At 34.4% G+C, this 25,844-nt stretch overlaps 2 protein-coding genes across 2 annotated transcripts; both read right to left on the bottom strand.

The window, feature by feature from the left end:
- Nucleotides 1-6,350: 6,350 nt before the first annotated feature.
- LOC120636766 lies at nt 6,351-9,720 on the bottom strand. Its single transcript, XM_039908329.1, has 3 exons — nt 9,713-9,720; nt 8,140-8,224; nt 6,351-7,898 (listed from the first exon to the last, which is right to left on the bottom strand). The coding sequence occupies exons 1-3, from the start codon at nt 9,718-9,720 to the stop codon at nt 6,351-6,353; spliced, it is 1,641 nt and encodes a 546-aa protein (XP_039764263.1).
- A 2,261-nt stretch (nt 9,721-11,981) lies between these two features.
- On the bottom strand, nt 11,982-24,101 carry LOC120636777. Its single transcript, XM_039908342.1, has 4 exons — nt 24,035-24,101; nt 20,203-20,449; nt 15,456-15,608; nt 11,982-12,385 (listed from the first exon to the last, which is right to left on the bottom strand). The coding sequence occupies exons 2-4, from the start codon at nt 20,422-20,424 to the stop codon at nt 12,221-12,223; spliced, it is 540 nt and encodes a 179-aa protein (XP_039764276.1). The 5' UTR covers nt 20,425-20,449; nt 24,035-24,101; the 3' UTR covers nt 11,982-12,220.
- Between the last annotated feature and the right edge of the window lie 1,743 nt (nt 24,102-25,844).

Raw genomic sequence — 25,844 nt, 5'->3', positions numbered from 1 at the left:
GAACGTTGTAATAAAATCTAAATACTACCTCTTTTTCTAGAAGTACTATCATCATTAAAAAGTTTTTGGAATTTATTTTCTTCCTTTGCATAAATTAGGTATAGGTAGGTAGGGACATAATCCCATTGCTATAGAAATTTTGGGGTTTCTGAAATCAAAAAACCGCGACAAGTAGTTTTGGCAGTCCTCTCGTGATGTTAACCTGACACTGCCAAAAGAATTCTGAAGAGACCGAAACAGGTGGAAATCTGAAGGTGTAAGGTCAGGACTATACAGCGTATGCATTACCACCTCCCAGCCAAACTATCTTAATTTTAGCTGAGTGGCTAAAGATGTGTTAGGTCTAGCGTTATCATGATGAAAAACCACACCTCTTCTGTTGATTAATTCCGGCCGCTTTCTCTAAACTTCTTGCTTTAATCTCATCAGTTGTTCGCAGTAGAATTCAGAATTGATGGTCCTGCCTGGTGGTAACAGCTTATAATGAATAATGCCCTTCCAATCCTACTACTACACACACAGCGTCACCTTGTTGCGAGTTAACCCGGGTTTCGCCACAGTCTGTGAAGCCTGATCGGCCTTTGACCGTGACCTTTTTCGCACTTTCTTGTCGTACATGATCCAATTCTCATCACCAGTTCAAAAATGGTTCGGTCATGATCCACTTCTAATCAGCTTCTTCAAAAATGGTTCGGTTTTATTACGTCGTAATAAAGAATCACTCAATCAATGAGTACACGGTTCATTAGGTTTCTTTCAGTGAGCTCGTGAGGTACCCAAATATCCAACTTTTTTATGTACCCAGTTTTTTTCAAATGTACCTAAACTGTTTTGTGGTCAATTCCACTACTGATTTGCCCATCTTGGTCCACTTTTTCAAAAATGGCATCCATTATATCCGTAATAGGGCTCCTCCTAACCAGAGCGAGGTGCATCTTTGACATCAAAATTTCCGGATTGAAAACGCTAAACCCAAATTTTTTTCGCGGGTTGCGTTGCATTTTTACCTTTTTTGTAGTAAAATTTTAAAAGGTAAAAAGGAATTTCTTCATTAGATTCACTCATCTTCACACATTTTCCTAATTTGATACCAAAACCAGCCAGATACAAATAGTATAGCCAAAGAGATTTTATTACATGTTCATACATACTATAATGCGAAAAGACTTTTTCCCCAACCTATTAGATTTATTAGCTATAAATTTCATAAATAGTTCATAAATAATCGCTTAAATAAGCTTAAGTTATAAAATAAACACTGAAACAAGTATGTACATTGAACAATTTTTAATATTATTTTCTCTTCGTTACAGATTTGACTCTGTGTTTGTGAACGCGTGTGCTGAGTGGACTAATGAAGAGTTCGGTGGTTTAAACATACCCGCCGGTCGGGTCGCGTACGTGCACGGTTCGGTCGATCCGTGGCATGCGCTATGTATGACTACTACGCAGGACAACTACACGCCCGCTATCTTCTTTGAAGGTATATACTCAGTGGCGTGCATAGCCCTTGGACCCAGGGTATGCACAAGGTTTTCAACACAAACATAAAGTAAAATTAAAATTTAGATTTTAGATAGGTATGTCGGTTTATAATCAAATTACTTTACGAAAGTTATATTTTTGATTGATTTAATACTATCGTCTATCTACTGCTAATTGAATAAAAGTACATACCCTGATTTACGTCACAAAATTATGACACACCATTCGGCAGCATTTTCTAAGCACACTGATGATGATAATATTTTTCCAACATATCATGTTTTTAGCGTTTTTATGAAAATTATTAAGATCACAATATCCTTTATCATTCCACACTTTACGTATATTGGACAATAAAACAAAAGGAAAGCAAATTAATCGATTGGTGTGTACAAAGCCGCTTAGCCAAGAATAGTTTTCGTAATATTTATTATTAAATATACGTGTTACTTTATCACCTTTTTTTGGGATATTTGTAACATTGGTACACTCCTTCCTTTGCGAATGATTTCTAATTTTACGATATAAGTAGGGATAGAAATTAAAGTTTTCTCTAAGTACTTTTTCCAGGCACACTGAACCCAAACAAAGACCGCACGAATATGCTTTCATTATAAAATGAATGAATAAACTATAAATTAACCTTAACACATTAAACTATCACTACTCAAACTTTTATAAGTTACTGAATTTATGCACTTGAACCGTTTATTTATCACCAACGCCATACAGCATTGTTCGAAGGTAAACAATAATGGCGATCGAATATGCTAATGATAATATTGCAAAGTCAAAGTCAAAGTCAAATATATCTTTATTCAAATAGGCACATAGATGGCAATTTTGATGCGTTATTATATACAAAATGTGTACATAGCAGTGAGTAGTGATGGCGATAACTACAATCGTAAACTTAAAACTAAAGCTACGAGGGTTCCAATCGCGCCCTGGTCTAAGAAGAAGCCCACAACAAACTTAGCTGGGTGTTCTTTTTGTTATCACCATCTCACATTGTCATTAGAAAATATTTAAGAAGCAACCTGGTTAGAGCAATTAAAATTGCAATCGAAATTAGTCAAAATATGTCTTTAATTTTTTGTAAGTATGGGTACGAACGCTATTTTATTTTGATATGTAAACAATAAATAGAAACCATATTTATTGTTAACTCTCTCACTCTCCAATGATTCCTGGAAAACCTAAATTATTCATTTTTCAAAATTGAGACAGCGTTTGGTTTCATAGATTATTTTCAAAACGAAAGACTAATTCGATAATATTAGATCCTTAATTTTCTTAAAAGACACTAAAAGGTATTTACATTTGTGAATGTTTTTAATTCTAAAAAAAGAATAATGACCTTTAACAACAATAACAAACCAAGCAAATCATTTTATTCATAGAAAAAATGAAACACGTAATTGATTATCCACTTCCGTAAGCAGTGCTTATAGACAGCCACACTTAGAGAATTTATGAATGGAACTGTTCACACAAGACCGATGCTAATCTTGTAAGTACAAGCGCACGATTATAACATTACACTACACACACTACTAACTTGCACGCACACATCTAGCAGAACGATTCTTTCTTTGGGCGTGCTTATTTGATATTTCTATGCAACAGTAGAGGGCGTCATATGTCGAGTGATTCATAATAATTGATTTACCCTGCAATAGATAACATGAGATTTTTACGTGTTTTAAAAGGTAAATGTTTAGCATGTACGGTTAAAAATTAAAATACGAAGTAGTAAAGTTACGAATCAGATAGACAGATGAACGTAAAAAGGCTTCAACCCAACACGTATTTTCAATCTTGGAGATAGATTAACGTTTACATTTTAATTAATATTTGTATTATTACAAATATTGATTAAAATGTCTGTATATCAATAGCATCTACAAAGGCAAGAACAGACAGCAGCGTCTGATGTGACGTTCAAATTCGCGTCCTGCGTGCGACCAATGATAAGTCGTGCCCTCATCAGCAAGATTTTTGTTATTGGTCGTTAACTTAACTCGATCATCATCGGTAAGAAAGAAAGAAATATGGCTTGCGGTGGCCTTCTTTTTGGTACCAAATTTCACGCAAAAATTTGTTCGTTGTATAATAATATTAGGTCCTTAATTATGAAATTCGCGTTATGTCGTACTGGCCTCGTTGATCTTCTCTTTGGATATGAATTCCAATTTCAAATTTATATAACTATTTACTCATGCTTTTGTATTTTGAAAACCCTAATTTATTTGTTTTATCCTCTTTTGGAGTTTTATGTCTGTCTGTCTGTCTGTGGCATCATATTTCCCGAATCGATTTTGATATTGTGTTTTTTGTTTGATATATATATTAGTCGAGAGTGTTCGGGTCGCCGTCAGATGGCGGATGACATGTTTTTACACATCTCCCTGTTTTTTTTTTGTTTTCACAACTCTCTTAATATGGCTATCAATTGATAGTCGGGGTATTTTCACTGGTCAGTTATTTTTTTTTTTATTTATAATTTACTGTCAAGATCTACAAAGTTCATATTCATCATCATCATCATATCAACCCATTACCGACCCAGTACAGGGCAAGGGCCTCCTCTCACAGTGTTTTTATTTGCTTAAAATGCACTTTGCATTCTAAACAAATATATAATATATACTCACACACTATGCCGGTACTTTTGGCAATTAAGTCCAAAATGTCCTTGCATAAACCAAAAATTTTATCAGGATCACCTATACCTAGTGTGTTAGCTATCTTGATGAAAAATACTAAAACTGATAAAATATTGCAACAATCACTTCTCGTAGGCGTGTTTTCTGTCTTTCAAACGGAAAAAAATTCTTGAGGCCATTTATGTCTGACCAAGTTCCAATCTGAAAGAAAGAAGAAACTTTGACTATAAAGATACATTTAAAGGATTAATTCCTTTTCCCTACGTGATTAAATCAGAAGTGGGATCAGGGGAAGGATCAGACCGAAATATGAAGCTGAGCGAGTTGCAAAGCGTAAATGGCAATCGTAGGGTTATATTTTACATGTTTATTTTAATTATTTATTGCATACTGTTGAATAAGGTACATTTTCTTCCAGTTTACTTGGTGTTTGTGGAAAATGTATTGTGTGTGCGTAGTATGGCTTTAGGTGGACATAGAACAAAAAAAACAAGTGGTGCAGTTCTCTTTTGCACGCTTTATTAAGCGAAGCGTTGAGGTGATGCTCCCGCTATATGAAAGTCAAGGACTTTTCAAAACTAAAAATGACTGTATTTTTCTCACATTGCACTTATAGGATAATATAATCATATCGAGGGGTGAAAGGCTATTTGGTTTAAGCGACATTTTTGCAACTTTACAGGAGAGCCATTTAAAGTTTAAAATTTCCGAAAAAAAATCATAACAAAAAAACTTCTTCAGCTATTGGAATGGAGTAAACTTAATTTAAATTAATTTGAAAACGTCAAGGTGTTGATGCTTATACCATATAAAACGGACCTTTAATTAAGAAGATAAATGTCGCTTAATACGAATTGCCTTAAGCCACTATTTTTCAGGGAACTGAAAAAAGATTTAAGTGACTTCATAACTACAATTGGCTACAGGAAAAAAATACTAAGCGACTCTGCAGTATATTTTCAGAATAAGCCAAACAGCATGAAGTGACGCAGCCCAAAATTAACTGTAGCAAGCTATTTATCTCACCTGCCAATTGAGATTAAATTGACTGACTGGCTAATTCACATAAGTAACATAATAGTATTGAAAATGTGACGAAATACACAGAATCAGTTCAAGTATATATTAAGTCACGTAATAATAATAAAGTAGAACTCTTGTACGAAACGTCTCAATGTAGGAACATCAATATTTTTATTTATTATCTTTCAGTCTTAATCAACCACATCAGTTAAAATAAGTATTACTCGCCTATTCATATTTAACAATATTAAGCGTAAATCTGCATATTTTAACACCATCCTATCCATCACATTTGTCACCCTTATGGCGATGAGATAACAATCACAAGTTTGTTTGTAGCTATATTTTACTTAGTCACTTTCACATATTTCAATGACAAAGTGACAAAGAAGAAAATAGCTATAGAATAAATATTTTTATGAATTACACCACACACATTACACACTGTGGTGTATAATGTGTGTGGTGTAATTTACCTTAGTATAATAATCATGTAAAATCAGTCTCAATGTAGGAACATCAACTATAATTATAATTAACTTTTAGTACAAACAACAAAACTTCTAGCAATTATATAAAATACAATCAATGCTTGATAATAAAATGCAATAAAAAATAACGAAAAAGTATTTAGTTATCATTTTATTCGACTGTATCCTCTACAGTCGAATAAAATGATAGTACGATAGTATAGATAGTAATAAAACGAGATCAGTATCGAGTAGAACGTCTTTGGAATTGCAGTATTGCAAATTTAAATATTCTTTATGAAATATCTTGGGTACAACCCCTGTGTCACATAATTTCTTTAGATCCATGTATTTGGCTTTGGTAATCGGCAAACTTGAATTATATCTACGATTGATAGCTCTAGGTTTCGCAATAATTTGCATAGTATCTTCCGGTGCACTATCTTTCATTGAAAATTTTACTTTCATCTGATTTGTATGAGATTTCTTAAATGTTGCTGTACGGATTTTACTTATCTTACCTACAAGGTTTCCCTTAAAATATTTATCAGACATATCATCAAAATTTAAGAAATCCTCATGTGTCAGATTTTCAACATTATAAGGTGCCGGTTCTTTTCTTGCTAGCTGGCATATTGTTGCCCATTGCGATGGAGCCCATACAGTAATATTTCGAACGGATTGTTCTATTGTAGAATGTATGCTATCTACTGACATTTCCGTGTCGTTGCAATAAAGCATTGTGTATTGCTGCAAGAACTATTTTATTTTTGTTTTGTCCAGGACAAGAATCTGAATACAAGATCAAAAATTTAATGTTGCCCCGAGAATCAACATTCTGTATGTACTTCTCTATAATAGTGGCAATTTCATTTGCACCCCTCTTTGCTTCAGATTCTCCCCAGATAAAACAAAAACCGTTCCTTGTGATGCTTTCGTAGAAACATAAATTAAAAACAGCATACTTTCTAGAATAAAACAGTAACATATTATTGCCATGAGGCGTATTGAGATCCTTTTGGAGGTCAAAAGAAGTGCACAGAATGGAAGGGTTTTCTTTACCTAATTGTCGATGACAATCCAACCGCTTCTTCGATGCCTCTTTTTCGTCAAAATGAGCTTGCAATTCGGCACAATCCTCTGGCTTCAGGCCTTCAAATCGCAGGCACTTTATGCATTTGTCCTTTTTAGGTACGTGAAACCCAATATTAAAATCAGTAGTGAATATTAGACGGAATACTTTTTCACATACAACATCCACTCCTTTACTAATTAGGTCTTCTTTATAACATCGATATAAATTTTTTATATTTTTGAATTCAACAGGCAGATATAGTTTTGGGCTATCCTTTCGGCAGTAGTGCGATGGTATAGCAGGTAACCTTTTGATAAAGGATTTTACTGATTCTTTGATTGCGTTAGATGTTTTGTTGGTGGGAATGCATTTTCCTCTTCCTTCTTCTTTCGCCATACCAAGTTCCTGTGTCGTCAATGTATAATAAATGTATCTTTGACTGATATCAAGAGTGTTCACGAGGAACTTTAAACAAACTTGTCGCCGACCTTCTCCATCATTTATGAAATAAAAGAATGTATTATTCCTGTAATTAGAGTCTTTGGATCTCTTCCTTTTTATGGTTTGTTTAGAAGACATAGATATGATCCACTGTTTTTTTCTTTCTGTAGATAATTCCCAAAAATGTTTAAATATGGCCATTCTCTTTTCTGAGGGTATTTCTTTACAGTTATAGGGACAGTTTTTTTCCAAGCAAGGATTCGGTTTCATATTTCTTTCTTTCACAATTGAACCATCTGCCTTAACATATTGAACGCCCTTTGATCTAGCATCTTTTCGTACCTTTTTCTTATTTGTCCTTTTCTTTTTTAATCCTGCATCTCCTACTTTTCCATCTTTTATGCTTATTTTCTTTTTCTTCGCTATTCTTTGATCATCTTGATCACTTGAAGACTCATCTGTTTCTTTCCACGACGTTGAGTCCCAAGCAAAATCTTCATCATCACTTAAAAAATCAACATAGCTTTTTTTTAGAACTCGTTTGTTTTTCTTCGGTATTGGATGATCACCTTCTGTTTGTATTTCTACATTGTCATCAGTATTAACTTCTAAAGATTTCCTTAATATATCCATGTCGGTTTCAGGTATAATTTCAGTAATAGTTGGTTGAAGACTGTCGTTACTAATTGTTCTTTCTATTTCTGTTACTTCAGGTTTGTCCTTTTCTTCTTGATTCTAAAAGGCAATTGAAATATTATTCACCATCAAATTTGCAAAAAAAACTCCGCACTAGATTTTACAGTAAACGCGAAAGTTTATGAGGGTAGATGGATAATACGATGTTTGTTGCTCATTTATGTTGAAAATATTAATAAGGTTTTTATAAAACTTAACAGTAACATAGATCATAAATCAAAATAACACGTAGACTACTTTTCACAAAGTTACGAAACTAGTGACTATATAAAAAAATCACCTCTCTTTCCACTTCAATCGTTACTTCGTTAATAATTAAATCCTCGTCTTTCAAATCATCAGGTATATATTGTGTCGTTTTTGGTCTGAAATAAGAAAAATTTAACGTGTTAATAACAAATGGCTACTATTACAAGTATTACAAATATGAAACATATACCTACTTCTATATCCACAGAATGTGCATAAAAGTTCGATTCATCATTTAAATCAATTGGATCATCAATCAAGGATTCCGGTTGTTGACCTATGCTGTTCGCATTAAAAATACTTAAATCGTTGACTTGTTCATGATAGGAGGCACTTCCTAAGATTGTTACTGTAGATTTGGTGGTGTCGCTTTTATCAGTTACGGAAGACGTATTGTCCTCTTTTGACACACTGATTCGTTTGATTTTGTGTTTGTAGAATTTCTGTCTTTCTGTCTCCATATTTATCTGAAATAGTAATTATAAGGGAAGTACATAAGATGATCCTTTTACAACCACAAGTATGTACCTATATCATATTCATAGTTGGCGCTAAATGTTAGTACTTAACATAGTTTACAAATAAACGACAAATCTATTACATAATAGATCACTGAAAAAGTAATTTGCATGTCGCTTATCGGTAATTTTATTGTAATAAACAAACTAGGTGTACCTAAAATGTATCTAAAGATACGAGTATTAAATAATTATAAGTAGAACTTTATTAAACAGTGTGTATATCAATAATAACAATCATGTATTGTTATACAATTATACCGAACTTAAATGAAGACAGTTAGCCTAAGATTGCAATAATTCTCTTAAAATAATGAATTAACTACATACTTAATAGAATTAGTAACATAATTAAACTAATAAATAATAATAACAAATAAGTAAACGTATTACATTTCATCTCAATTTGAAATCTTACATAAACAACACTTACGATTTGTTTTGGAGAGCGCTGTTTTATAAACACTGGCGGCAACTGTGAGTCACGTCACACCTTGATACACTCTGGAGTTCGACTGAAGCGCCTGAGCACTACAGTGTCGTTGAATGATCACGATTTTTAACTCCCGGGTGATAGAATAAATAATGGTATTATATGACATGAATGAAATGTATCATATTAGAATTGAATGATTTAAAGGTCGACTATTCTTTTTATTAAAATTGAAAAAATGATTCAAAATCCATCAGTTCATTTTACCGTCTGTTTTAAGAGTCATTCATTTAAAAAAATAATAGGACCAAAATGTTTTAACGAACATGCAAAATAGCTAAAACAAAACGGCTATTTAGTTTAAGAAACACCCTAGGTAGAAAATAAATGCAGCTGAAAGAGCTTAAGCGACACTCCATGTCGTATTTTGTTGACGGACAAATGATTTAAGCGACATCACGACATGTAAATCGTGGATATCAAAATGATTTAAGTCACATGTTAATAAAAAATAGAAACAAGAAAAACGTTTTAACCGATATTGAATCTCTTTTCTGAGAAAGGCCTACTGATTTAGGTCTCGGTTCTTTAAATCATTGTATAGTTCAAGTACACTAGTAATAAATTAATGCAAAAACGACGTCAGATAATACACTGCCATTTTGGAAACAACCCAAAAATAGAGTTGTTTGAAGCGCCAAAAAAGTGCTCAGATTTAAATGAATCCGGCATCATCCGACGGAGAAAAAATTGCTGATTCCGAATATGTATATAACTCAATATCGCCAAAGATGTCGCTTAAACCAAATAGCCTTTCACCCCTCGATATGTATATCAATAAAAAACATTCGTTTAAACAACAATTATTTTGTTTAAAGTAAAAAAAATAATTAAATTATAAAAATATTTGAGGACGTCCGGATACGAACAGACCCGTATGGATCTGGCATTCTCAAGCACGTAAAATTAACGTATCCTTTGCCATTTAAAATCTCTGGGTAGTTCGTTAATAAAAGTTGGATAATAATCGTTTAATTACAATTAATAAAAACTAAAACATATTGAATTAGTCTTTAGTGTGTCTCTTATGATAATTGGGTTCGATGCTTGCGAGCTATTGTGTTGCTTTACGTCGAGAATGACGCAAAATGTTAAAAGTATTTTTTTGAAGTTACACTGCTGTAGGCGCGTTATGAAAAAATTATGAGAGTGAAATTTTAAGATGCGCGCGCATCTGTGACACAAAATTAACTGTATGAAGCTGTCTGCTTAACCGCTCATTAAGTCTCGAAAAAAAAGCTACCAACAAAATAGAAATTGAACCTCGATATTAGTCGCGCATGTTGGTACGCTCGTCACCTCTGATCACTGTTTTCATATTTATAATATTTATCAACATGTTTCTAGTTTATACATTCACAACACGTGTTATAGTTTCATACAAGTGCGAATTATATATGTGCTAATAAATTATATTCAGTAGTGATTTAAATTGAATATTTTGATTGATATTTGTGAATATTAGTGAAAAAAATTGTGCTTATATACTTTTTCAAGTGCTCCAATATAATTGAGGTTAACTATTCGTATGTATTATTTATTTATATTTATGTATAAATAAGATGAAATAAATAAATAATTTGTAAATTATATCAATAATTTAAACCGCTTTTTCTTAGAAAATGCCATACGACTAAATAAATAATGACTTAACAATTATACATTGTAAAGTCAACATCTCCTGAGGATGCTCCGGTGTCAGAACGAATGGGTCGCTATATTGTGGTGGCGGCCATCTTGCATTCGAAATTTGTCATAGCGGATAATGTTTGTCGTAGGTTGCGATAAAGCCGCCAAATTGTACCTTCTTACTATGTTATGTCTGTGACTACTTTTTTCTTGGTGTACAATAAAAGTGTACCTATACATTCTTACATTCAGTATAATATTCTCTTTGTCCAGTCCTTTATTTGATATAGAGACAGTTGTGAAAACAATGTAAGTCGCAGTTTCGTATTGGCGGCCATCTTGGATTAAAAATTTGTCATCGTGTATCGTGGTCTAATAGTTAAGTCGTTTTATTCGATACCCATATTGTGGGAGTAGTGAAAATATATGTGATACGCCACTTTGTGTCTTCGGCCATCTTGGAACTGAATATATTGACCAAATTACTATTTATACTTAGCCCAACGGCTAAGTCTAGCATTCAAAGGGGCAGTAGCGCCAACATTTTGGGTGCCATGCCCGTAAGTGAACAGTTAGACGGCTTATATTTTTTGTAAATATTAATTTTAGTGTGTGATTATTATTATTGAAGTTATAATTCTTTTGGCGCGTTAGGGAAAATGATGAGAGTAAATTTTACGATGCGCGCACACTGTCACAAAAAGCCGACAACCTGAAGTTAGCTGTAAGGTTTGACAGTGTACACTTTGAATTGTCAAAGTCTGCGGGCTCATTCCGGTGATTTAATTGTACAAAAATCTTAAATTTTAATGTTGAGTGAAACTTGGTTGTCCGATAACTACGAGTCCATTAGTGCCCAAATTAAATTTTGTTCATTATGTCCATTCCTTTAAATATGCATAAATATTTTTTTTGTGATACTTAAATAAACTTTATTTAACTAGATAGTGAGTTATTATAAACTTTCAAGGAATGAAATGTATTTTTTTCTATTGTTAGAGTAGTTTTTTCTACAAACGTAGAATAAGGCGAAATGTAAAATTTTTGAAAAGATTTTTATCTTGTTACGCCAAAGTGTAACTTCTTACGCGTGTACACACACGTTTTTTTTTTATTCCACCTACGTCATTGACTGATAGTAAATGATAATAATCATTTAAAAATAATATAACAGATGACTCACTCGGGCTGACGCGTCCGCATGCGGTGAAAAGTTTAAGGTACTTTTTTTAGTGAATTCCTATACAAGTTGGCTGACTTGACCTTGACTGCAATCTCACCTAGCGGTAAGTGGTGATGCAGTATAATGTGGTAGCGGGTTAACCTGTTAGGAAGTACGGCAGTTATATTAAACCCATTCCCCTAATCAGTACCTACGCGACAAAGTCCATCAATATAGCGAATATTTCAGTTAAACTCTAGCGACTCGGTTGCTATCTAATCTCACACGAAATTTCATGACTTCTTCATTTTTAATCATACATGCTTACCACGAGTACAACGTAATTTAATGTAATTGTTGGACTTACCTTCTTTAGAGTTCCGGATACGTTGAGCTGATGTACGTGCATGGTAAAGTTCTTTCGGATACAGGTATCATGAAAGTGGATCGGTCCTGTTATGCCTTCGATCACCGTCTGCGGCAAATAAAATAATCTTCCTACTTTAAACGTCATCTGGAATCTCATATGACCTCAAACAGTTTATTTAGTACGTAAGCATATGAAACTATGATATTTAAATGCCGGTGGAAAAGACGTTAATTGCAAGGTCGGTTGATAATGTTTTATTACTAATAACTATTGTGCTTAACGGCGATGATACCAGCAGGATATTCGATTTCTCAATTGCTTGAAGCAGTTTCCAACTGAGATTATTTATTAATGTTTCTCGACGAAAACAGCTAATGGTTTGACAGTCATTTGATGATAAAATTCCAGTGTTTTCTTCAGTAATTTCATATTCAAAAAGATATAGAATAGGTCTGCGCAAATGTTTTGGCGACATATTTACTAGTATTCAAACGTTGCTTTAATCGACGTATAAACACAAAATAAAGTCCTACGAATCTGTTGAAAGTCCGTGTATCTTTTGCGGGGCACTGGACAATTAACGTGTTAAATCGACTCAGTCTTAATAAAAGTTGACTATTTAATATTTGGATAGTAATTTTTAAACCGAGTAAAACATATATATTTTACATATATATTTCTTGTGTGCGTGTGTATGTCACTGAACTCCTCCTAGATGACTGGACCGATTTAAATGAATTTTTTGGTATACGTTTGGGTGGCACCCTGCATGGTTTAGATAGACAAATTAGCCGGACTGATGGTGCTGGGGTCCGCTAGTATTTTATATAAATCAAGTTTGAATACCCAACTATTACTGGGTGGAGCGGGACATAAGCGTTAAACATAATTTACGTCTTGTTCCTGTTCATACGGAAGCCCACCTATTAAGAAACTCCGCTGAGGTCAATAAGCATCGCATTAAGGTTTCCCAGAATATTTGCCATTATGACTCGGATCGGCCTCGTATGTAAGGACTGGCATTGTGGCGTTTTCGTACAAACACTTCAAGACTTGGATGTACCTATAGTGAATTCGGCATCTCTGAAGGGACCTTAACACAGCCCAGGTTTCCACCGAATCAAAGGCTTTTTCATAGTCCACAAACGCTAAGCTAAGTGGCCGGCTTCGGTCTTCTATACAACCTTCTGCAGCGTATGTATATGGTCTATTACTAAAGCCCTTTCGTACCATTCAACGCATGCGTTATGATGTTCCATGAAGATGCAAAATAAAAGCTCATAAGTATGGAGACACTATTTGATATCGAACAATAATATAACTACTAAAGTTATAGACTTTCATCAGAAAACGTACAACGTGTGGCATTTAGAAAATTTGAGTATAGCGCTGAGCATTTTAAATTTTATAATGTACGAACAAGCGTACAGCTGCGACGCGCAACACTGATTTCAGCATTGCGCGTGATAATGGAACGCAAATATCTGTGTACTATATGGTATCATAGTATACGCTCGTTGACATAGACAATCCTAGAGTAGCACTGGTGTAACTTTTTTGATTTATTTTTAAGTCCGTAATATCAGAAGCTCAGACACTGCGGAAAAAACATCACTCGTTGCTGTCATTTTTTTGCGTGGCGTCTTAAGTCTTTCTTCTTTTATATGGCCTTATGGCCACATCGACCGAAAACTAGCGACCGGAAAAATTTCAGTTTGCTGCCGAAAACCGACTCGGCTGAAATTTAAGCATTAGATTGTAAGGTCATCGGTCATCGGTCACGTTATCGGATATAAGGCAAACTTTCATATATTTTATAAGCCTATAAATTTTTATATATAATAAGATTTTTTGATAGGTTAAACACCTGTTTTCCACGCCACTTCAAGTAACACTTTAATGTCAAAGAATATAAAGCTTACATTTTAATGCAAATTTCAGTCGAGTTGGTGTTGCGACGATGACGATGTGCGCGAAGACAACAAAGTTATTTTTTCAAATATGTTAATTTAGCAAATTTTGGGGTCAACAAGTTTCACACACATTTTAATGTGCCTTTAAATGTTCTTGTGCAGATTCATCACGCTGAGCGTAACGGGAATTAAGATTATTTCGAAAAAAAATCTAAGTTCATCAAATTGTAGCGCGTGCTAGCTCTTATGGTCAACTGCCGTGTCTCGCCACTTCTGTTCGTGTTACCAGACCCTTTGATCAATGGTAGTTCTTTGAGTATATTCGGTAGTAGAATTGAAAATTCTAAGACGAAAACACGATGCTACCACACGAATCAATCAATCGTCACTTGATTTCCATCGATCGATGGATCGATTTTTGTAGTTTTGTATTATGGAATCTTCCGCTCTAAGAACAGCGTTTCTTAATCCAGATAATTCTGTTTTTTAACAAGTTTCATACTGACCAATATTGATCGATGTTACATCGACGATTTATCGTCCAGTATCGTAGTTTATATCCGTCCATTAGCCAAACTTATCGTACCAATTCAAGTTAAAGACCAAAATTCGATCGATTTGTGTGGAAGTACCCAACTAAGATGTTCTGCTATGCCTTAGGTAAAGGTTTGACTTGCTAAAATAATATGAGCAGAAACTATGTCTGGGTTACGCGTAGCTTTTAGTTCGCTCTGAGCCTAGAGTTGATGCTTTTTAATTTGTCAGCCCAATTTCAATACTTAACGTTACACAGAATATAAGCGTTTACATATGAGAACGCATACTTACTCACCCACACAAAGGGTGAATGTATACAGTTTAGATAGAATATATTATGGGTGTAAATATATTCCAAATCTGACACCAGTCGGCACTGAGTTCAGAGCGAACTACGCTTGGCAGGGTAAGTGACTTTTACCGCACCAACTAGACAGTGGCGTGCACAGGGTTTTTGACCAGGGTATGCATAAAGAAGGAAAATGGCATGAAATCCTGCCCCTTTATGAGTAATACAAAATTTTTGGGTATGCACTGCTTTTGTGCATGTATGAAGTGCACGCCACTGCAACTAGAAAAACTTAGATCTAATAATAGGAGTTTAATCCATTATACATGTATTTTTGCTGTATGGCACAATAAATAGAGTTGTATAAAAGCGGTTATCATATTTCATGCTAATTGGACTGTTCATATTACTAATTTTTAAAACTATAAATACAAACCCCTTTAATTAAATTTGATATTGCCTCGCCGTATTCTGATTTGTATGCCTTTTGATTGGATAGGCAAATGATGGGGTCGTTGTAATCCACTGTTTCATTTTGGTAAGTGCGTAGGAACTCGGAATATGGATTCGTGATGGCGCCGATTGCATTCTGTGAAAAAAATAATGTTAAATTCATTACATAATATTATAGCTGTTGATATCAGTTATTACATAATGTTAGTGCCAGTTGATATTAGTCCATCTACCAAAGTCATCATTGAAAGTATCCTATTAAGCGGTTCTGCTATTCCTTAGGTTAAGGTTTTCTTAACCCTAAAACCTAAAGACTCATTAGATATATTTAAGTCAGTTTTGGAAGAATTAGGGTTGGAGATATCAGTTAGTAAAACAAGTTTTTGTATATTCAGTAAACGACAGCGTAATGACCCGGTTAGACTTCATGTTAATAACAAGGCAATTGCTTCCACTTGTAATGTTAAGTACTTAGGTATATGGTTGGATCGGTCGTTATTGTGGAGCAAACATATTAATGAGTTAAGTCAAAAAACAATGAAAATTTTAACTGGTCAGTCTTGGGGGGTCCACCCGAAGCATTCAAGAAAACTTTATATATCTTTGCTCCGTAGTAGACTTGACTACGGGTGTTTTTTATATGACAATAGTGCAAAAAGTCACATACAAAAGTTAGACAGAATACAAAACCAGGCATTGCGAATAATTGTGTATTTTATTAAGGCCACACCCATTCATGTAATGAAGTCGGAGTTATGCCTACCGCCGCTGTATCTGAGAAGATATTATTTAGCAACTAAGTACTGCTTTAGAACTCTTAAGCTTTTCTAAAAATACGACTATTGAACTGTTAAATGACTGTTATACACTCCGTCAAAATAGTAGGTATTGGCGGAGAAGAAAGACTCCATTATTGCCTATAATTTATAATGAAATTAAGCATGAGAAGTTACATTCATGTAGTTCTCTGCAAATATTCACATTGAATACTTGGGTCACAAATATTGACATTAATAAGGTCATAAGTACAGACTTGGATAGTATTAAACAGGCTAAAAGGTTTTATGAAATAAATTCGTTAAGAAATTGTATTGTACAGGAATTAAATAGCAAATATGGTGATTATCATATATTATATACGGATGGTTCTAAATCAGACGAAATTTCGGGAGCAGCGTTTCATGACTCCGGCTCTAATAACATTTTATTTAAAATAACTTCAAATGTTTGTATTATGTCAGTGGAATTATTTGCAATCTCAGAGGCTTTGGCATATGTGGAAGCGTCGAGATACAAAAAGGTTGTGATATTTACTGACAGTAAAAGTGCCTTGCAGCATTTAGCTCGGTGCGCCTCTGGGCTCAGAGGTGTTCCGGTAGCGTATGCCATTTTGGCAAGGATTAATAACGTTTTGCAAAGTTTTGTCGAACTGAGACTGCAATGGATACCATCGCATATAGGTTTAAGAGGAAACGAGAAGGCTGACCTGTTAGCGAAAACTGCATGTTTGGAGGGAAGTGAGGTTTTTGTAATGCCAAACTACGCAGAGGTAACCGTGAAATATAAAAGTAAAATTTATGATATGTGGAAAGAATATTTTGATAGACGTTCTAAAGAAAAGGAAATTTGGTATCGAACCATACAGAGTCAGCCTCCTCGAAAGCCTTGGTTCGAAGTTGGTAAGTTAAATAGGTCTATGATCAAGATAGCGCATAGGTTGCGTTCTGGGCACGTTCCATCGAATAAATTTTCATTTTTAATGCGGAAATCGGATTCTCCAAATTGTGATGTATGTGGGGTAGTGGAAGATGTACACCATTTGTTGATCGAATGTGCCCGTAATGATTAAGGTAGAAGGACATTAATAAGGGATTTAAAATTAAACCTTAGTGATATAGGTGTGTTTCATACCATCTTGTCTTCCCCAACTTCTGGGGAAGCCAAAATGATATATGATTTTTATAGAAGTAGTTATTAATAAGTTGTACAAGAATAGAATGAGTTACGATAAAAACCGGTGATTTATGGGGTATGTCTGTAATGGTAATATCTAACATTATAGACGTTATTGCCCCTTACTTAGCCATACTTTTTAATGAATGTGTTGATAGAGGTACTTTTCCAAATTTAATGAAACATAGTAAACTTATACCTCTATTTAAATCTGGCAATAAAAACGACATTAACAATTACAGACCCATTTTAATCTTACCAGCTCTTAGTAAGGTCTTTGAAAAAATTATATTAAATCAACTTTTGAATCACTTCAATGTAAATAACTTACTACATCCGGAGCAGTACGGTTTTACTAAAGGTCGTAGCACCACGGATGCAGGCGCTAAACTTTTAAAACATGTGTACGATGCCTGGGAACGTTCGCAGAATGCCATTGGTGTTTTTTGTGATCTATCCAAAGCATTCGATTGTGTCGATCATAAAAACTTGCTTCTTAAACTAGCCCATTATGGTATCAAAAACGTTGCACTAAATTTGGTTGCCTCTTATCTCAGTGACAGAACCCAAAGGGTTTGCATAAAAGACATTAAGTCGCAGGGGTCGGCTACGTCAATGGGTGTCCCACAGGGTTCAATCTTGGGTCCCTTTCTATTTTTGGTGTATATAAATGATCTACCACACCATGTCAGTGAAACCTGTGACATTGTACTGTTTGCTGATTATACATCTCTAATTTTTAAAACTGATAGAGGTAGAGACAACTCTGACGATGTAAGCCGTGCTATGTCGCATGTGTCGCACTGGTTAACTGTCAATAATTTACTTTTAAATGCAATAAAAACTAAGTGCGTGGAATTTATTTTACCAAATGTAAAGAAAGTTAATAAAAATATAATAATAAATGGAGAATCACTAAAAATGGAAGATTCCACAGTTTTTCTGGGCATGACCTTGGATTGTAAGCTTCAGTGGGGTACTCATATAGAAACACTAGCAGGTAAACTAAGCTCGGCTGCCTACGCCGTCAGGAAAATTAGACAGATTACTGACGTAGAAACAGCAAGACTTGTTTACTTCGCGTACTTTCATAGTGTGATGTCTTACGGGATCTTATTATGGGGCAAAGCTGCTGATATTGAAACTATATTCATATTGCAGAAAAGAGCTGTACGGTCAATATATAAAGTTAAATCACGTGAATCCCTCCGTGAAAAATTTAAAGAAATTGGTATACTTACGGTAGCCTCACAATACATTTATAACAATATAGTATTTGTAAGACAACATATTAGTCTTTATAAACAAAAAGTGAATATAAACAGTCGACTTACAAGAAATGGTCATAAATTAGTGACATCTGCATATCGTCTGCGAAAGGTGCAGAAGTCATTTGTGGGATTGAGTATACGCTTTTATAATATGATTCCTAAGGTAATTTTGGACCTACCAATCCATAAGTTTAAAGAATGTGTTAAAACACATTTATTACAGCGAGGTTATTATACAATTGATGAGTTTCTTAATGACAAGGTTGCTTGGAAGCATCCGGCTCCGCTTTCATCTCTCACAAGATAGAAAAATGAATGTTAAAATATAAAATGTAAATTTTTGATGTAGGAAAAGAGCAACTGCTGAATTTCTTGCCGGCTTCTTCTCGGTAGAATCTGCCTTCCGAACCGGTGGTAGAGTCACTACACACGGACAGACTTGACGTTTCAAAAGTGCTTGTATTAGGCCTACTTGAAATATATGAATTTTGAATTTTGAATTTTGAATTTTTGAATTTTTTGAATTTTGATAGGGCTGACATATTTTTGTAAAATAAAAGCCCTTTAATCAATAAGAATAAATTAAAAAAAAAACTCTAAAAAATCTATATTTATATAATCTAAAAAAAAAAAATCGGTCACATCTAAGACACCCTTTGAATCTTTGCATCGTCTGAGTCTTATCCAAGACCGAGATGTATCGAAAATGCACCCGTATTTATATCACTGTCATTAATGCCTGCATTGAATTTAATTAGTTTCACTCTCATGCAGGTTTGTGTTATTTACGTCGAGTTGAGATAATAATTATATTTCCTACGTATAAGCATAAACGAATGCAGTGTTGTGTTTTGGAGCCCTGTGACTCTCATTGAAGATAACCTTAGTTTTCCTCTGAATCTGGGGTTCCATTAAAAAAAAAAAATTGAAATAAGGATAATCAAGATATTTTATGATAACATTTATCCAGATACAGAAATATTAGAAAGTGGCCCAAGATCCATACTGTGCTGGTCATTCTCCTTTCCAGAACGAAAACGTTAACGCACTGTGTTTTCTTTTGCTACACCGCCGTCAAACTTATCATTAGTCCTTCGAGCCGTTTCTGCAGCACTGGTGCCAAGGAAACTCGTTTCATTTTGTAAACTGAGTGAAAGCAAAGAAAAAGAGAAAAAAACCAATGAAGTAAAGGGCTTTCAAAACACCAAAGATTGAGTAAATAGCTGTATAAATTTTAAATTAGAATTCGTAACCAAAGCGTTTACGTAACCACTTGAGATCAAAGTGGCCGTTACGACAAAATGCCAATATCATAAGTAACAACCGAATATTATTGACGTTTTGTTTCATAATTATAATACATAGGGAAGCCAAGGTAAGTCAAATAAAACTGACATTTACAAATAAAGTTTTAAGGGATGGTAGTGAGCAAGTATCTACCTAAATAAATATTATTACTTGTAAATTAACACACAAGATGAGTAAACTTTATAAAAATTTACTTACCTTAACAGTTTCTTGGAAATTATTATCAAGAGCCATAAGCAGTTCAGATAAGATGTCATGAGAAACGTCCTGGAATAGGTTATATAATTTTTCCTTTGTCAATCTGGCGGCTAGGTCATCTGGCAGATTGTTACGCCACTCTTCTATATTTTTATTTTTAAAATCCAAATCCATTAATTCCTTGAAATCAGGTACTTCGGGTTCTTTGCCTGCTTTTGTCATTTCTGCTTGTTTTTTTGCTAATTGACTGTGGAAAATCGTTAAAAAATTATTATTAGACAAATATCTTTATTTTCAATTATTATATACGAGGGGGGAAGTTCGTGGAATAGAGGGGATGGAGTGAGGATAGGTGCACTCGCTTAGTGTCATACTAAATAGGGTCTTAAATGATAAATTGAGTTTCAGCTTTATTGCGTTCTTCGTTTACGAACACTCGACTGCTTTACAAGTCAATCCGGAAGAAAAGTGAAACTATGGAGAAAATTTAACCTGCTGTGATAAAAGTCAGTGAAAGATAGGTACCGAGAATGCTCACGCCACTTCAGGAACGGCAACGCGTCGATACGTCAAACCAATTCTGTGGAGACGAACCTGCGCAGATTTTGGAGCGGATTGTTACCGGCCATGAGACATGGGTTCATCACTTAGAGTCTTGAGTCCAAACAAGAGCAAGTCTATGCAATGGCAAAAAAAGTGTCGGAGTCGGCGGAAAAGTCGATGGTTATTGCATTGGGATTGTAAGCGGATAATACTGATTGATAACAATGAAAAAGGAAGGGCCATAACCGGAGAATACTACGCAACAATACTAGAAAAATAGAAGGAGGCCATCCGGCCCCATGTGATTTTTATTGGTTCTTCAATTAAAAAAATACTTAAGGGGTAAAAAATTTGGCTCATTTGGATAAAAAAATATTTTTACGATGTTTTAGAAAAAATCATTCATAGATCTATTGAGCTTAAGGGTGATTATATCGAACAGAATTTCTACAAACAAAATAAAGTATCTACAAACTACAAAATCGGAAATAGATAACTAATTATTAGTCAATTAAGTTTTGTATAAAATGAGTTTTAATACCCGGTTTTTACTGTTTTAGGCGATAGCTTGATAAAATATAGATAAAGGTGTGTTCACTAGGCGCTTAAATTTTAGTCAAATAAGATTTCGCCATTGTTCTTTAAGAAACGTCTACTTGAATCACAAACAACAACAACAATTCTTAAGAAACTTCAGCTCTTTCAAAGATACTCACAAAGACAGGACAACAGTCAAAAATTAAGAAATAAAGCTTCATTCATGCATTCATGCTATTAATTGTTATGTTACTAAGCTATATTGTAATTAACGAAGTATTAAATGCTAGCAGAGGGTCCACCCAATGGTAAGCGTTAAACCATCAGGTGAATGCAGGGCATGGCAGGTGTAGGCACACATCCTGCTATGTGGCGCCCTCTGACCATCAAGCTATATATATATATGATCATTAAGAGTGGTGCAGTAACTATAACAAAAATAGGTAACATCATCATCATCATCAATTTAGCCCACTGAATACCACTGCTGATAGGTGTTTTGAAGGGAGTTCCAAAGCAACTTGCTTTATGTCATCTGATGCATAAAGATGGGGTTAATGATGACAGCAGATGGTAGAAGTACGAGGGGAATGCTGCTGCTCAATCCCTGTTATATTCCCTTAGACGCCCCGTAAAACATCCGAAGGCAGAGGACAACAAATGTATTCTGATCTACCGTAACCCCACGGTTTATTATACTAGATTTGCCCTGCTGCTTCGTCCGCGAAAAATACAGGATGCAGCATACTGCTATATACTCTATACCTACATCAGTAAATCAGATACCAAACAAATTTCTTGTTCAATTGTACTGGAAGGATCTTATATTCAAAACTATGATATTAAGTACAGATACTATTTCAACATATTTAAAGAAATTTGCAGTTGCTCTTGGAGCTTTAGGCACCCACTATTTTAAATCGCAAATGCCCGGCCTGAGGATTATTAAAATGATTAAATTATACATTGAATACTTTGAATTCCCCATAACAAATGACTGCATTAATAATGTTTGGCATAAAAGCAGCACTACATATTAGTCGATAGCAGTTGGTAAGCTATGATGACCCAAGTCAGTAAATGGATGGGTGCCCGTTTTTGGAAGTATGAAAGATAATTTGTTATCCATTAGTCTCAGCTCCTATCAATTACAAGGAATAGTAATCGTTAACGGAAGGAACAAACTCGCATTGTTAGTTGATTTGTATGCTAATAGTTTACCATGAAAATTTCTAACAGTTTTTATTTAGTCCTAGCGCTGAATTCATCGTAAATGTGGTTACACTTCATGTATTCAGTATTGTTATGCCTTAAATGAGGGGTTTTCTGCTGCCCGCTGAGGAGTTCTGTCCTGTATCTCTAATCATATTCATCATATCTACACAAAATTTGAGCAAAACTAAACTGATTAACCTATCCAATACAAAAGAAATATTTAAATTGATTTACATTTTACAGAGTTATGGTGATAAATTGTCAAACAATTTCACTATCAAAGTTGAATGTCAACCTATCCTATACAAAACAATTATTTAAATTGATTTACATTTGACAGAGTTATGGTTATAAAATTGTAAAAAGCTTTCACTTTCAGATTTGAGTTTTAGGATAAAAAAGTATCCTATGTCCTACTTTGTAGTATGAACTCAAATTGTGCAGTTCCATTTGAATTCATTCAGTAGTTACAGCATGATGCGCGGCACAGATACAGAAAAATATTACAGTTTAGGGTTCAATATAGGTTATAGAGTGCCCTCCAAAAAAAAATTACAGAATGTGCAGTACAGTGTACAGAATTCGACCCATTACAGTTTTATTATAAGTGCAGATATTTATATATATATATATATATATACTAGCGGACCCCAGCGCCATCTGTCAGGCTAATTTGTGAATCTAAACCATCCAAACGTGCCACCCAAACGTAGGTATACGAAAAAATTCATTCAAATTGGTCCAGCCATCTAGGAGTTCAATGACATACACACACACTCAAGAAATAGCCATATAATAAGATTTTGATTTTCATAATTTTTGGTGCATTAGGTGTAAAGTGTGTATAACTTTAAAAATATTCAGATTACAGTGGCAAAGAAGAAGAAATAATGAAAGAAACATACCCTAACATACTACAATAGGATAGCAGCATCACTTTACACTTAAGACATATCAATAATTATGGTACCATCTAAATCAAGTTTAACTAAACTAACACAGATCAAAAGCAAGGCCTTACATTGAAAACAAAAATAGCAGATATTCAACAAACCTTTAAATCAATCAATATTGTATAAAAGACACTAACATTCTAAAACACTGCAGTACATAATAGATCATAATAGATTGTAAAATACATTAAATGTGGGTTAAATCACATACCTAAATGTAACTTCAGATTCAAACTAAGGCAGAACAAAGGATGTTTGTGTTTCGGTCTGACCGGCAATAATCAATACTGCGCAGTCGCCAAATAAATCAATGCAGGGTTTGCATCCCGGGAAAATATTAGTAGAACCTTTTAAGCATACACATAAGGCTTGTTTTAAGCAGATTTTTAGCTTTGCGCCCTAACGATAGCCTTATAGAAAGAGGCGCGCAATATGTATCATATACAGTACTGTACACAAATAAGTATACAAACACATGCACACCTACAAACACACAGATGGATGCGTCCAAATGAGTTTGATGTAATTCACGAGTGTGTGTATCACAATACGTTTTTAAAATATGGCAAATAAATTTTACTTACGGTCTCCCCCAAAGTTTTCAACGATGTTGTATAATACGTCTCTGCTTAAAACTTCGCCAAAGGTGCTTATTATTTATCAATAATATTATTGTAATCTGCCTGGTCTTGGTACTCCATGTTGTTAACACAATATAATTTCACAAGCAAACTATTAAGGTATACTACTAATCGATTTTAATGTCTGCTTTTGATTCACTACGGAATAAATAGAAAATAGAACATTAACGTGTTTATTACGAAACTCATATTTTTACCACTGCAGTATCCATAGATTGTACACTATACTAGGGATGGCGATCTGAGATCGATTAATCGAAGAATCGATTTTTCATGCAGAAAATATCGATTTTTTAAATCGATATGAAGTACTGTGTCGATTCACTGAATCGATATATCACCCTTGAAAATCGACATTAGATTTTTTCTGTTTTGGTATAAACCATACAATTATTTGCATTTAGTTGAATGTGCCTGAATTATAAGAGTGCTGCCGGTTAAAGAGTTAACTACTCATAAACTCGCGAGATAGCTGTATGTTTAGTATCCTTTACTCGCCTCTCTTTAATAAAAAAGTTACGTTTGTAGTCTTTGACTTTATGTATCTATAATCTGTGACGATTGATATTGCATTATTCATTTGTTGTTGTCGTTTAATGAATACTGTTATTAGCGTAATACAAGTATTTTCATCAGAATTTCATGTAGTGTTGCGAAATAATGACTTGAATCTGACTTGAAACTGCTGAGTGCGCTGTAGCCTGTATGCGACTGACACTTCAGTACGTTGGTATTTAGTCTATTCTGAGGCTGTATGGTCAATGATCTTTGCCTGTCCTGAGAGGAATTAAAAAACAATATTAGTCTATTGTGTGGTACTGCTCTCTAGTATGGAGGGTAGAGGTAAGGAGAGTCATCTACGATTGCTACATTCATACCATACCCTGTGCATCCACCAGCGCCATTGTGGAGGATTTTTGAAGTGTTATTTAGCGCAACAACTGGACACTTTTTCAACTTTGCTCCCATATAAGATGACTCTCCTTACCTCTACCCTCCATACCCTGGGGTAAACCTCTCCATGCCAGCCTTGAAAGTTGAGTACCGTTATGTAGGTCTAATTTAATACACCTCTCAGAAAGCATATTGATAATAAATGTAATTAATAATTGTGGTACATGGAGGTCATGAAGTTTTCTATGCATAACTGAGATCAGCACATTATCATACGCTGAGCTGATATCAAGAAAGGCCGCAAGAACCGACTCATTACTCGAGAAAGCTAGCCGAATATCCGAAACCAAAATACTAATATTGTCTGTGGTACTACGGCCTTTTCTGAATCCCAGCGGATTAGCTGTCAAAATATTATTATTTTCAATGAAAAATTCTAACCTGTTTTTAACAAGATGCTCAGCTATTTTAGCAAAAACAGAGGATAGGGCTATTGGGCGAAAAGAAGAAACATCAGAGGCTGGTTTGTTTGGTTTTAATATGGGAATTATAGCTTGGGTTTTCCAAGAAGAAGGAATATTACCAGACAACACAATGGCATTAATAATACTCAAATAGTAGTTCAAGGAAGCGACACTGCTGTTTATTAAGAAAGAGTAAGTAATGCCGTCTTCGCCTGGGGATGAATCTTTTACATAAGATAAAACCCCTTCTAGTTCAGACAAAGAAAAGGGAGCATTGAGGTCTGTATAACTACAAGCTTTAGAGGAAAAAGTACAACACTGGACATTATTAAAGTCAGGAACTGATGGAGGAGCCAACTTATCCATAAATTGGTCGGCTAGCTCAATAGGTAATG

The sequence above is a fragment of the Pararge aegeria genome (genome assembly GCF_905163445.1).
Source record: "Pararge aegeria chromosome W unlocalized genomic scaffold, ilParAegt1.1 SUPER_W_unloc_1, whole genome shotgun sequence".
Taxonomy (NCBI): Eukaryota; Metazoa; Arthropoda; class Insecta; order Lepidoptera; family Nymphalidae; genus Pararge; species Pararge aegeria.
The sequence above is the reverse complement of the archived record's forward strand: the minus strand, read 5'-3'. Positions and strand labels throughout refer to the sequence as shown.

Excerpts from the sequence above, each read along its gene's own strand:
- LOC120636777 (XM_039908342.1), bottom strand. The coding sequence starts at position 20,424 with ATGACAAAAGCAGGCAAAGAACCCGAAGTACCTGATTTCAAGGAATTA. Across the intron at positions 15,609-20,202 it reads ATTTCCAAGAAACTGTTAAG|AATGCAATCGGCGCCATCAC; the intron begins GTAAGTAAATTT and ends TTTTTTTCACAG. Across the intron at positions 12,386-15,455 it reads TATCAAATTTAATTAAAGGG|ACGGTGATCGAAGGCATAAC; the intron begins GTTTGTATTTAT and ends TATTTGCCGCAG.
- LOC120636766 (XM_039908329.1), bottom strand. Across the intron at positions 7,899-8,139 it reads CGATTGAAGTGGAAAGAGAG|AATCAAGAAGAAAAGGACAA; the intron begins GTGATTTTTTTA and ends ATTGCCTTTTAG.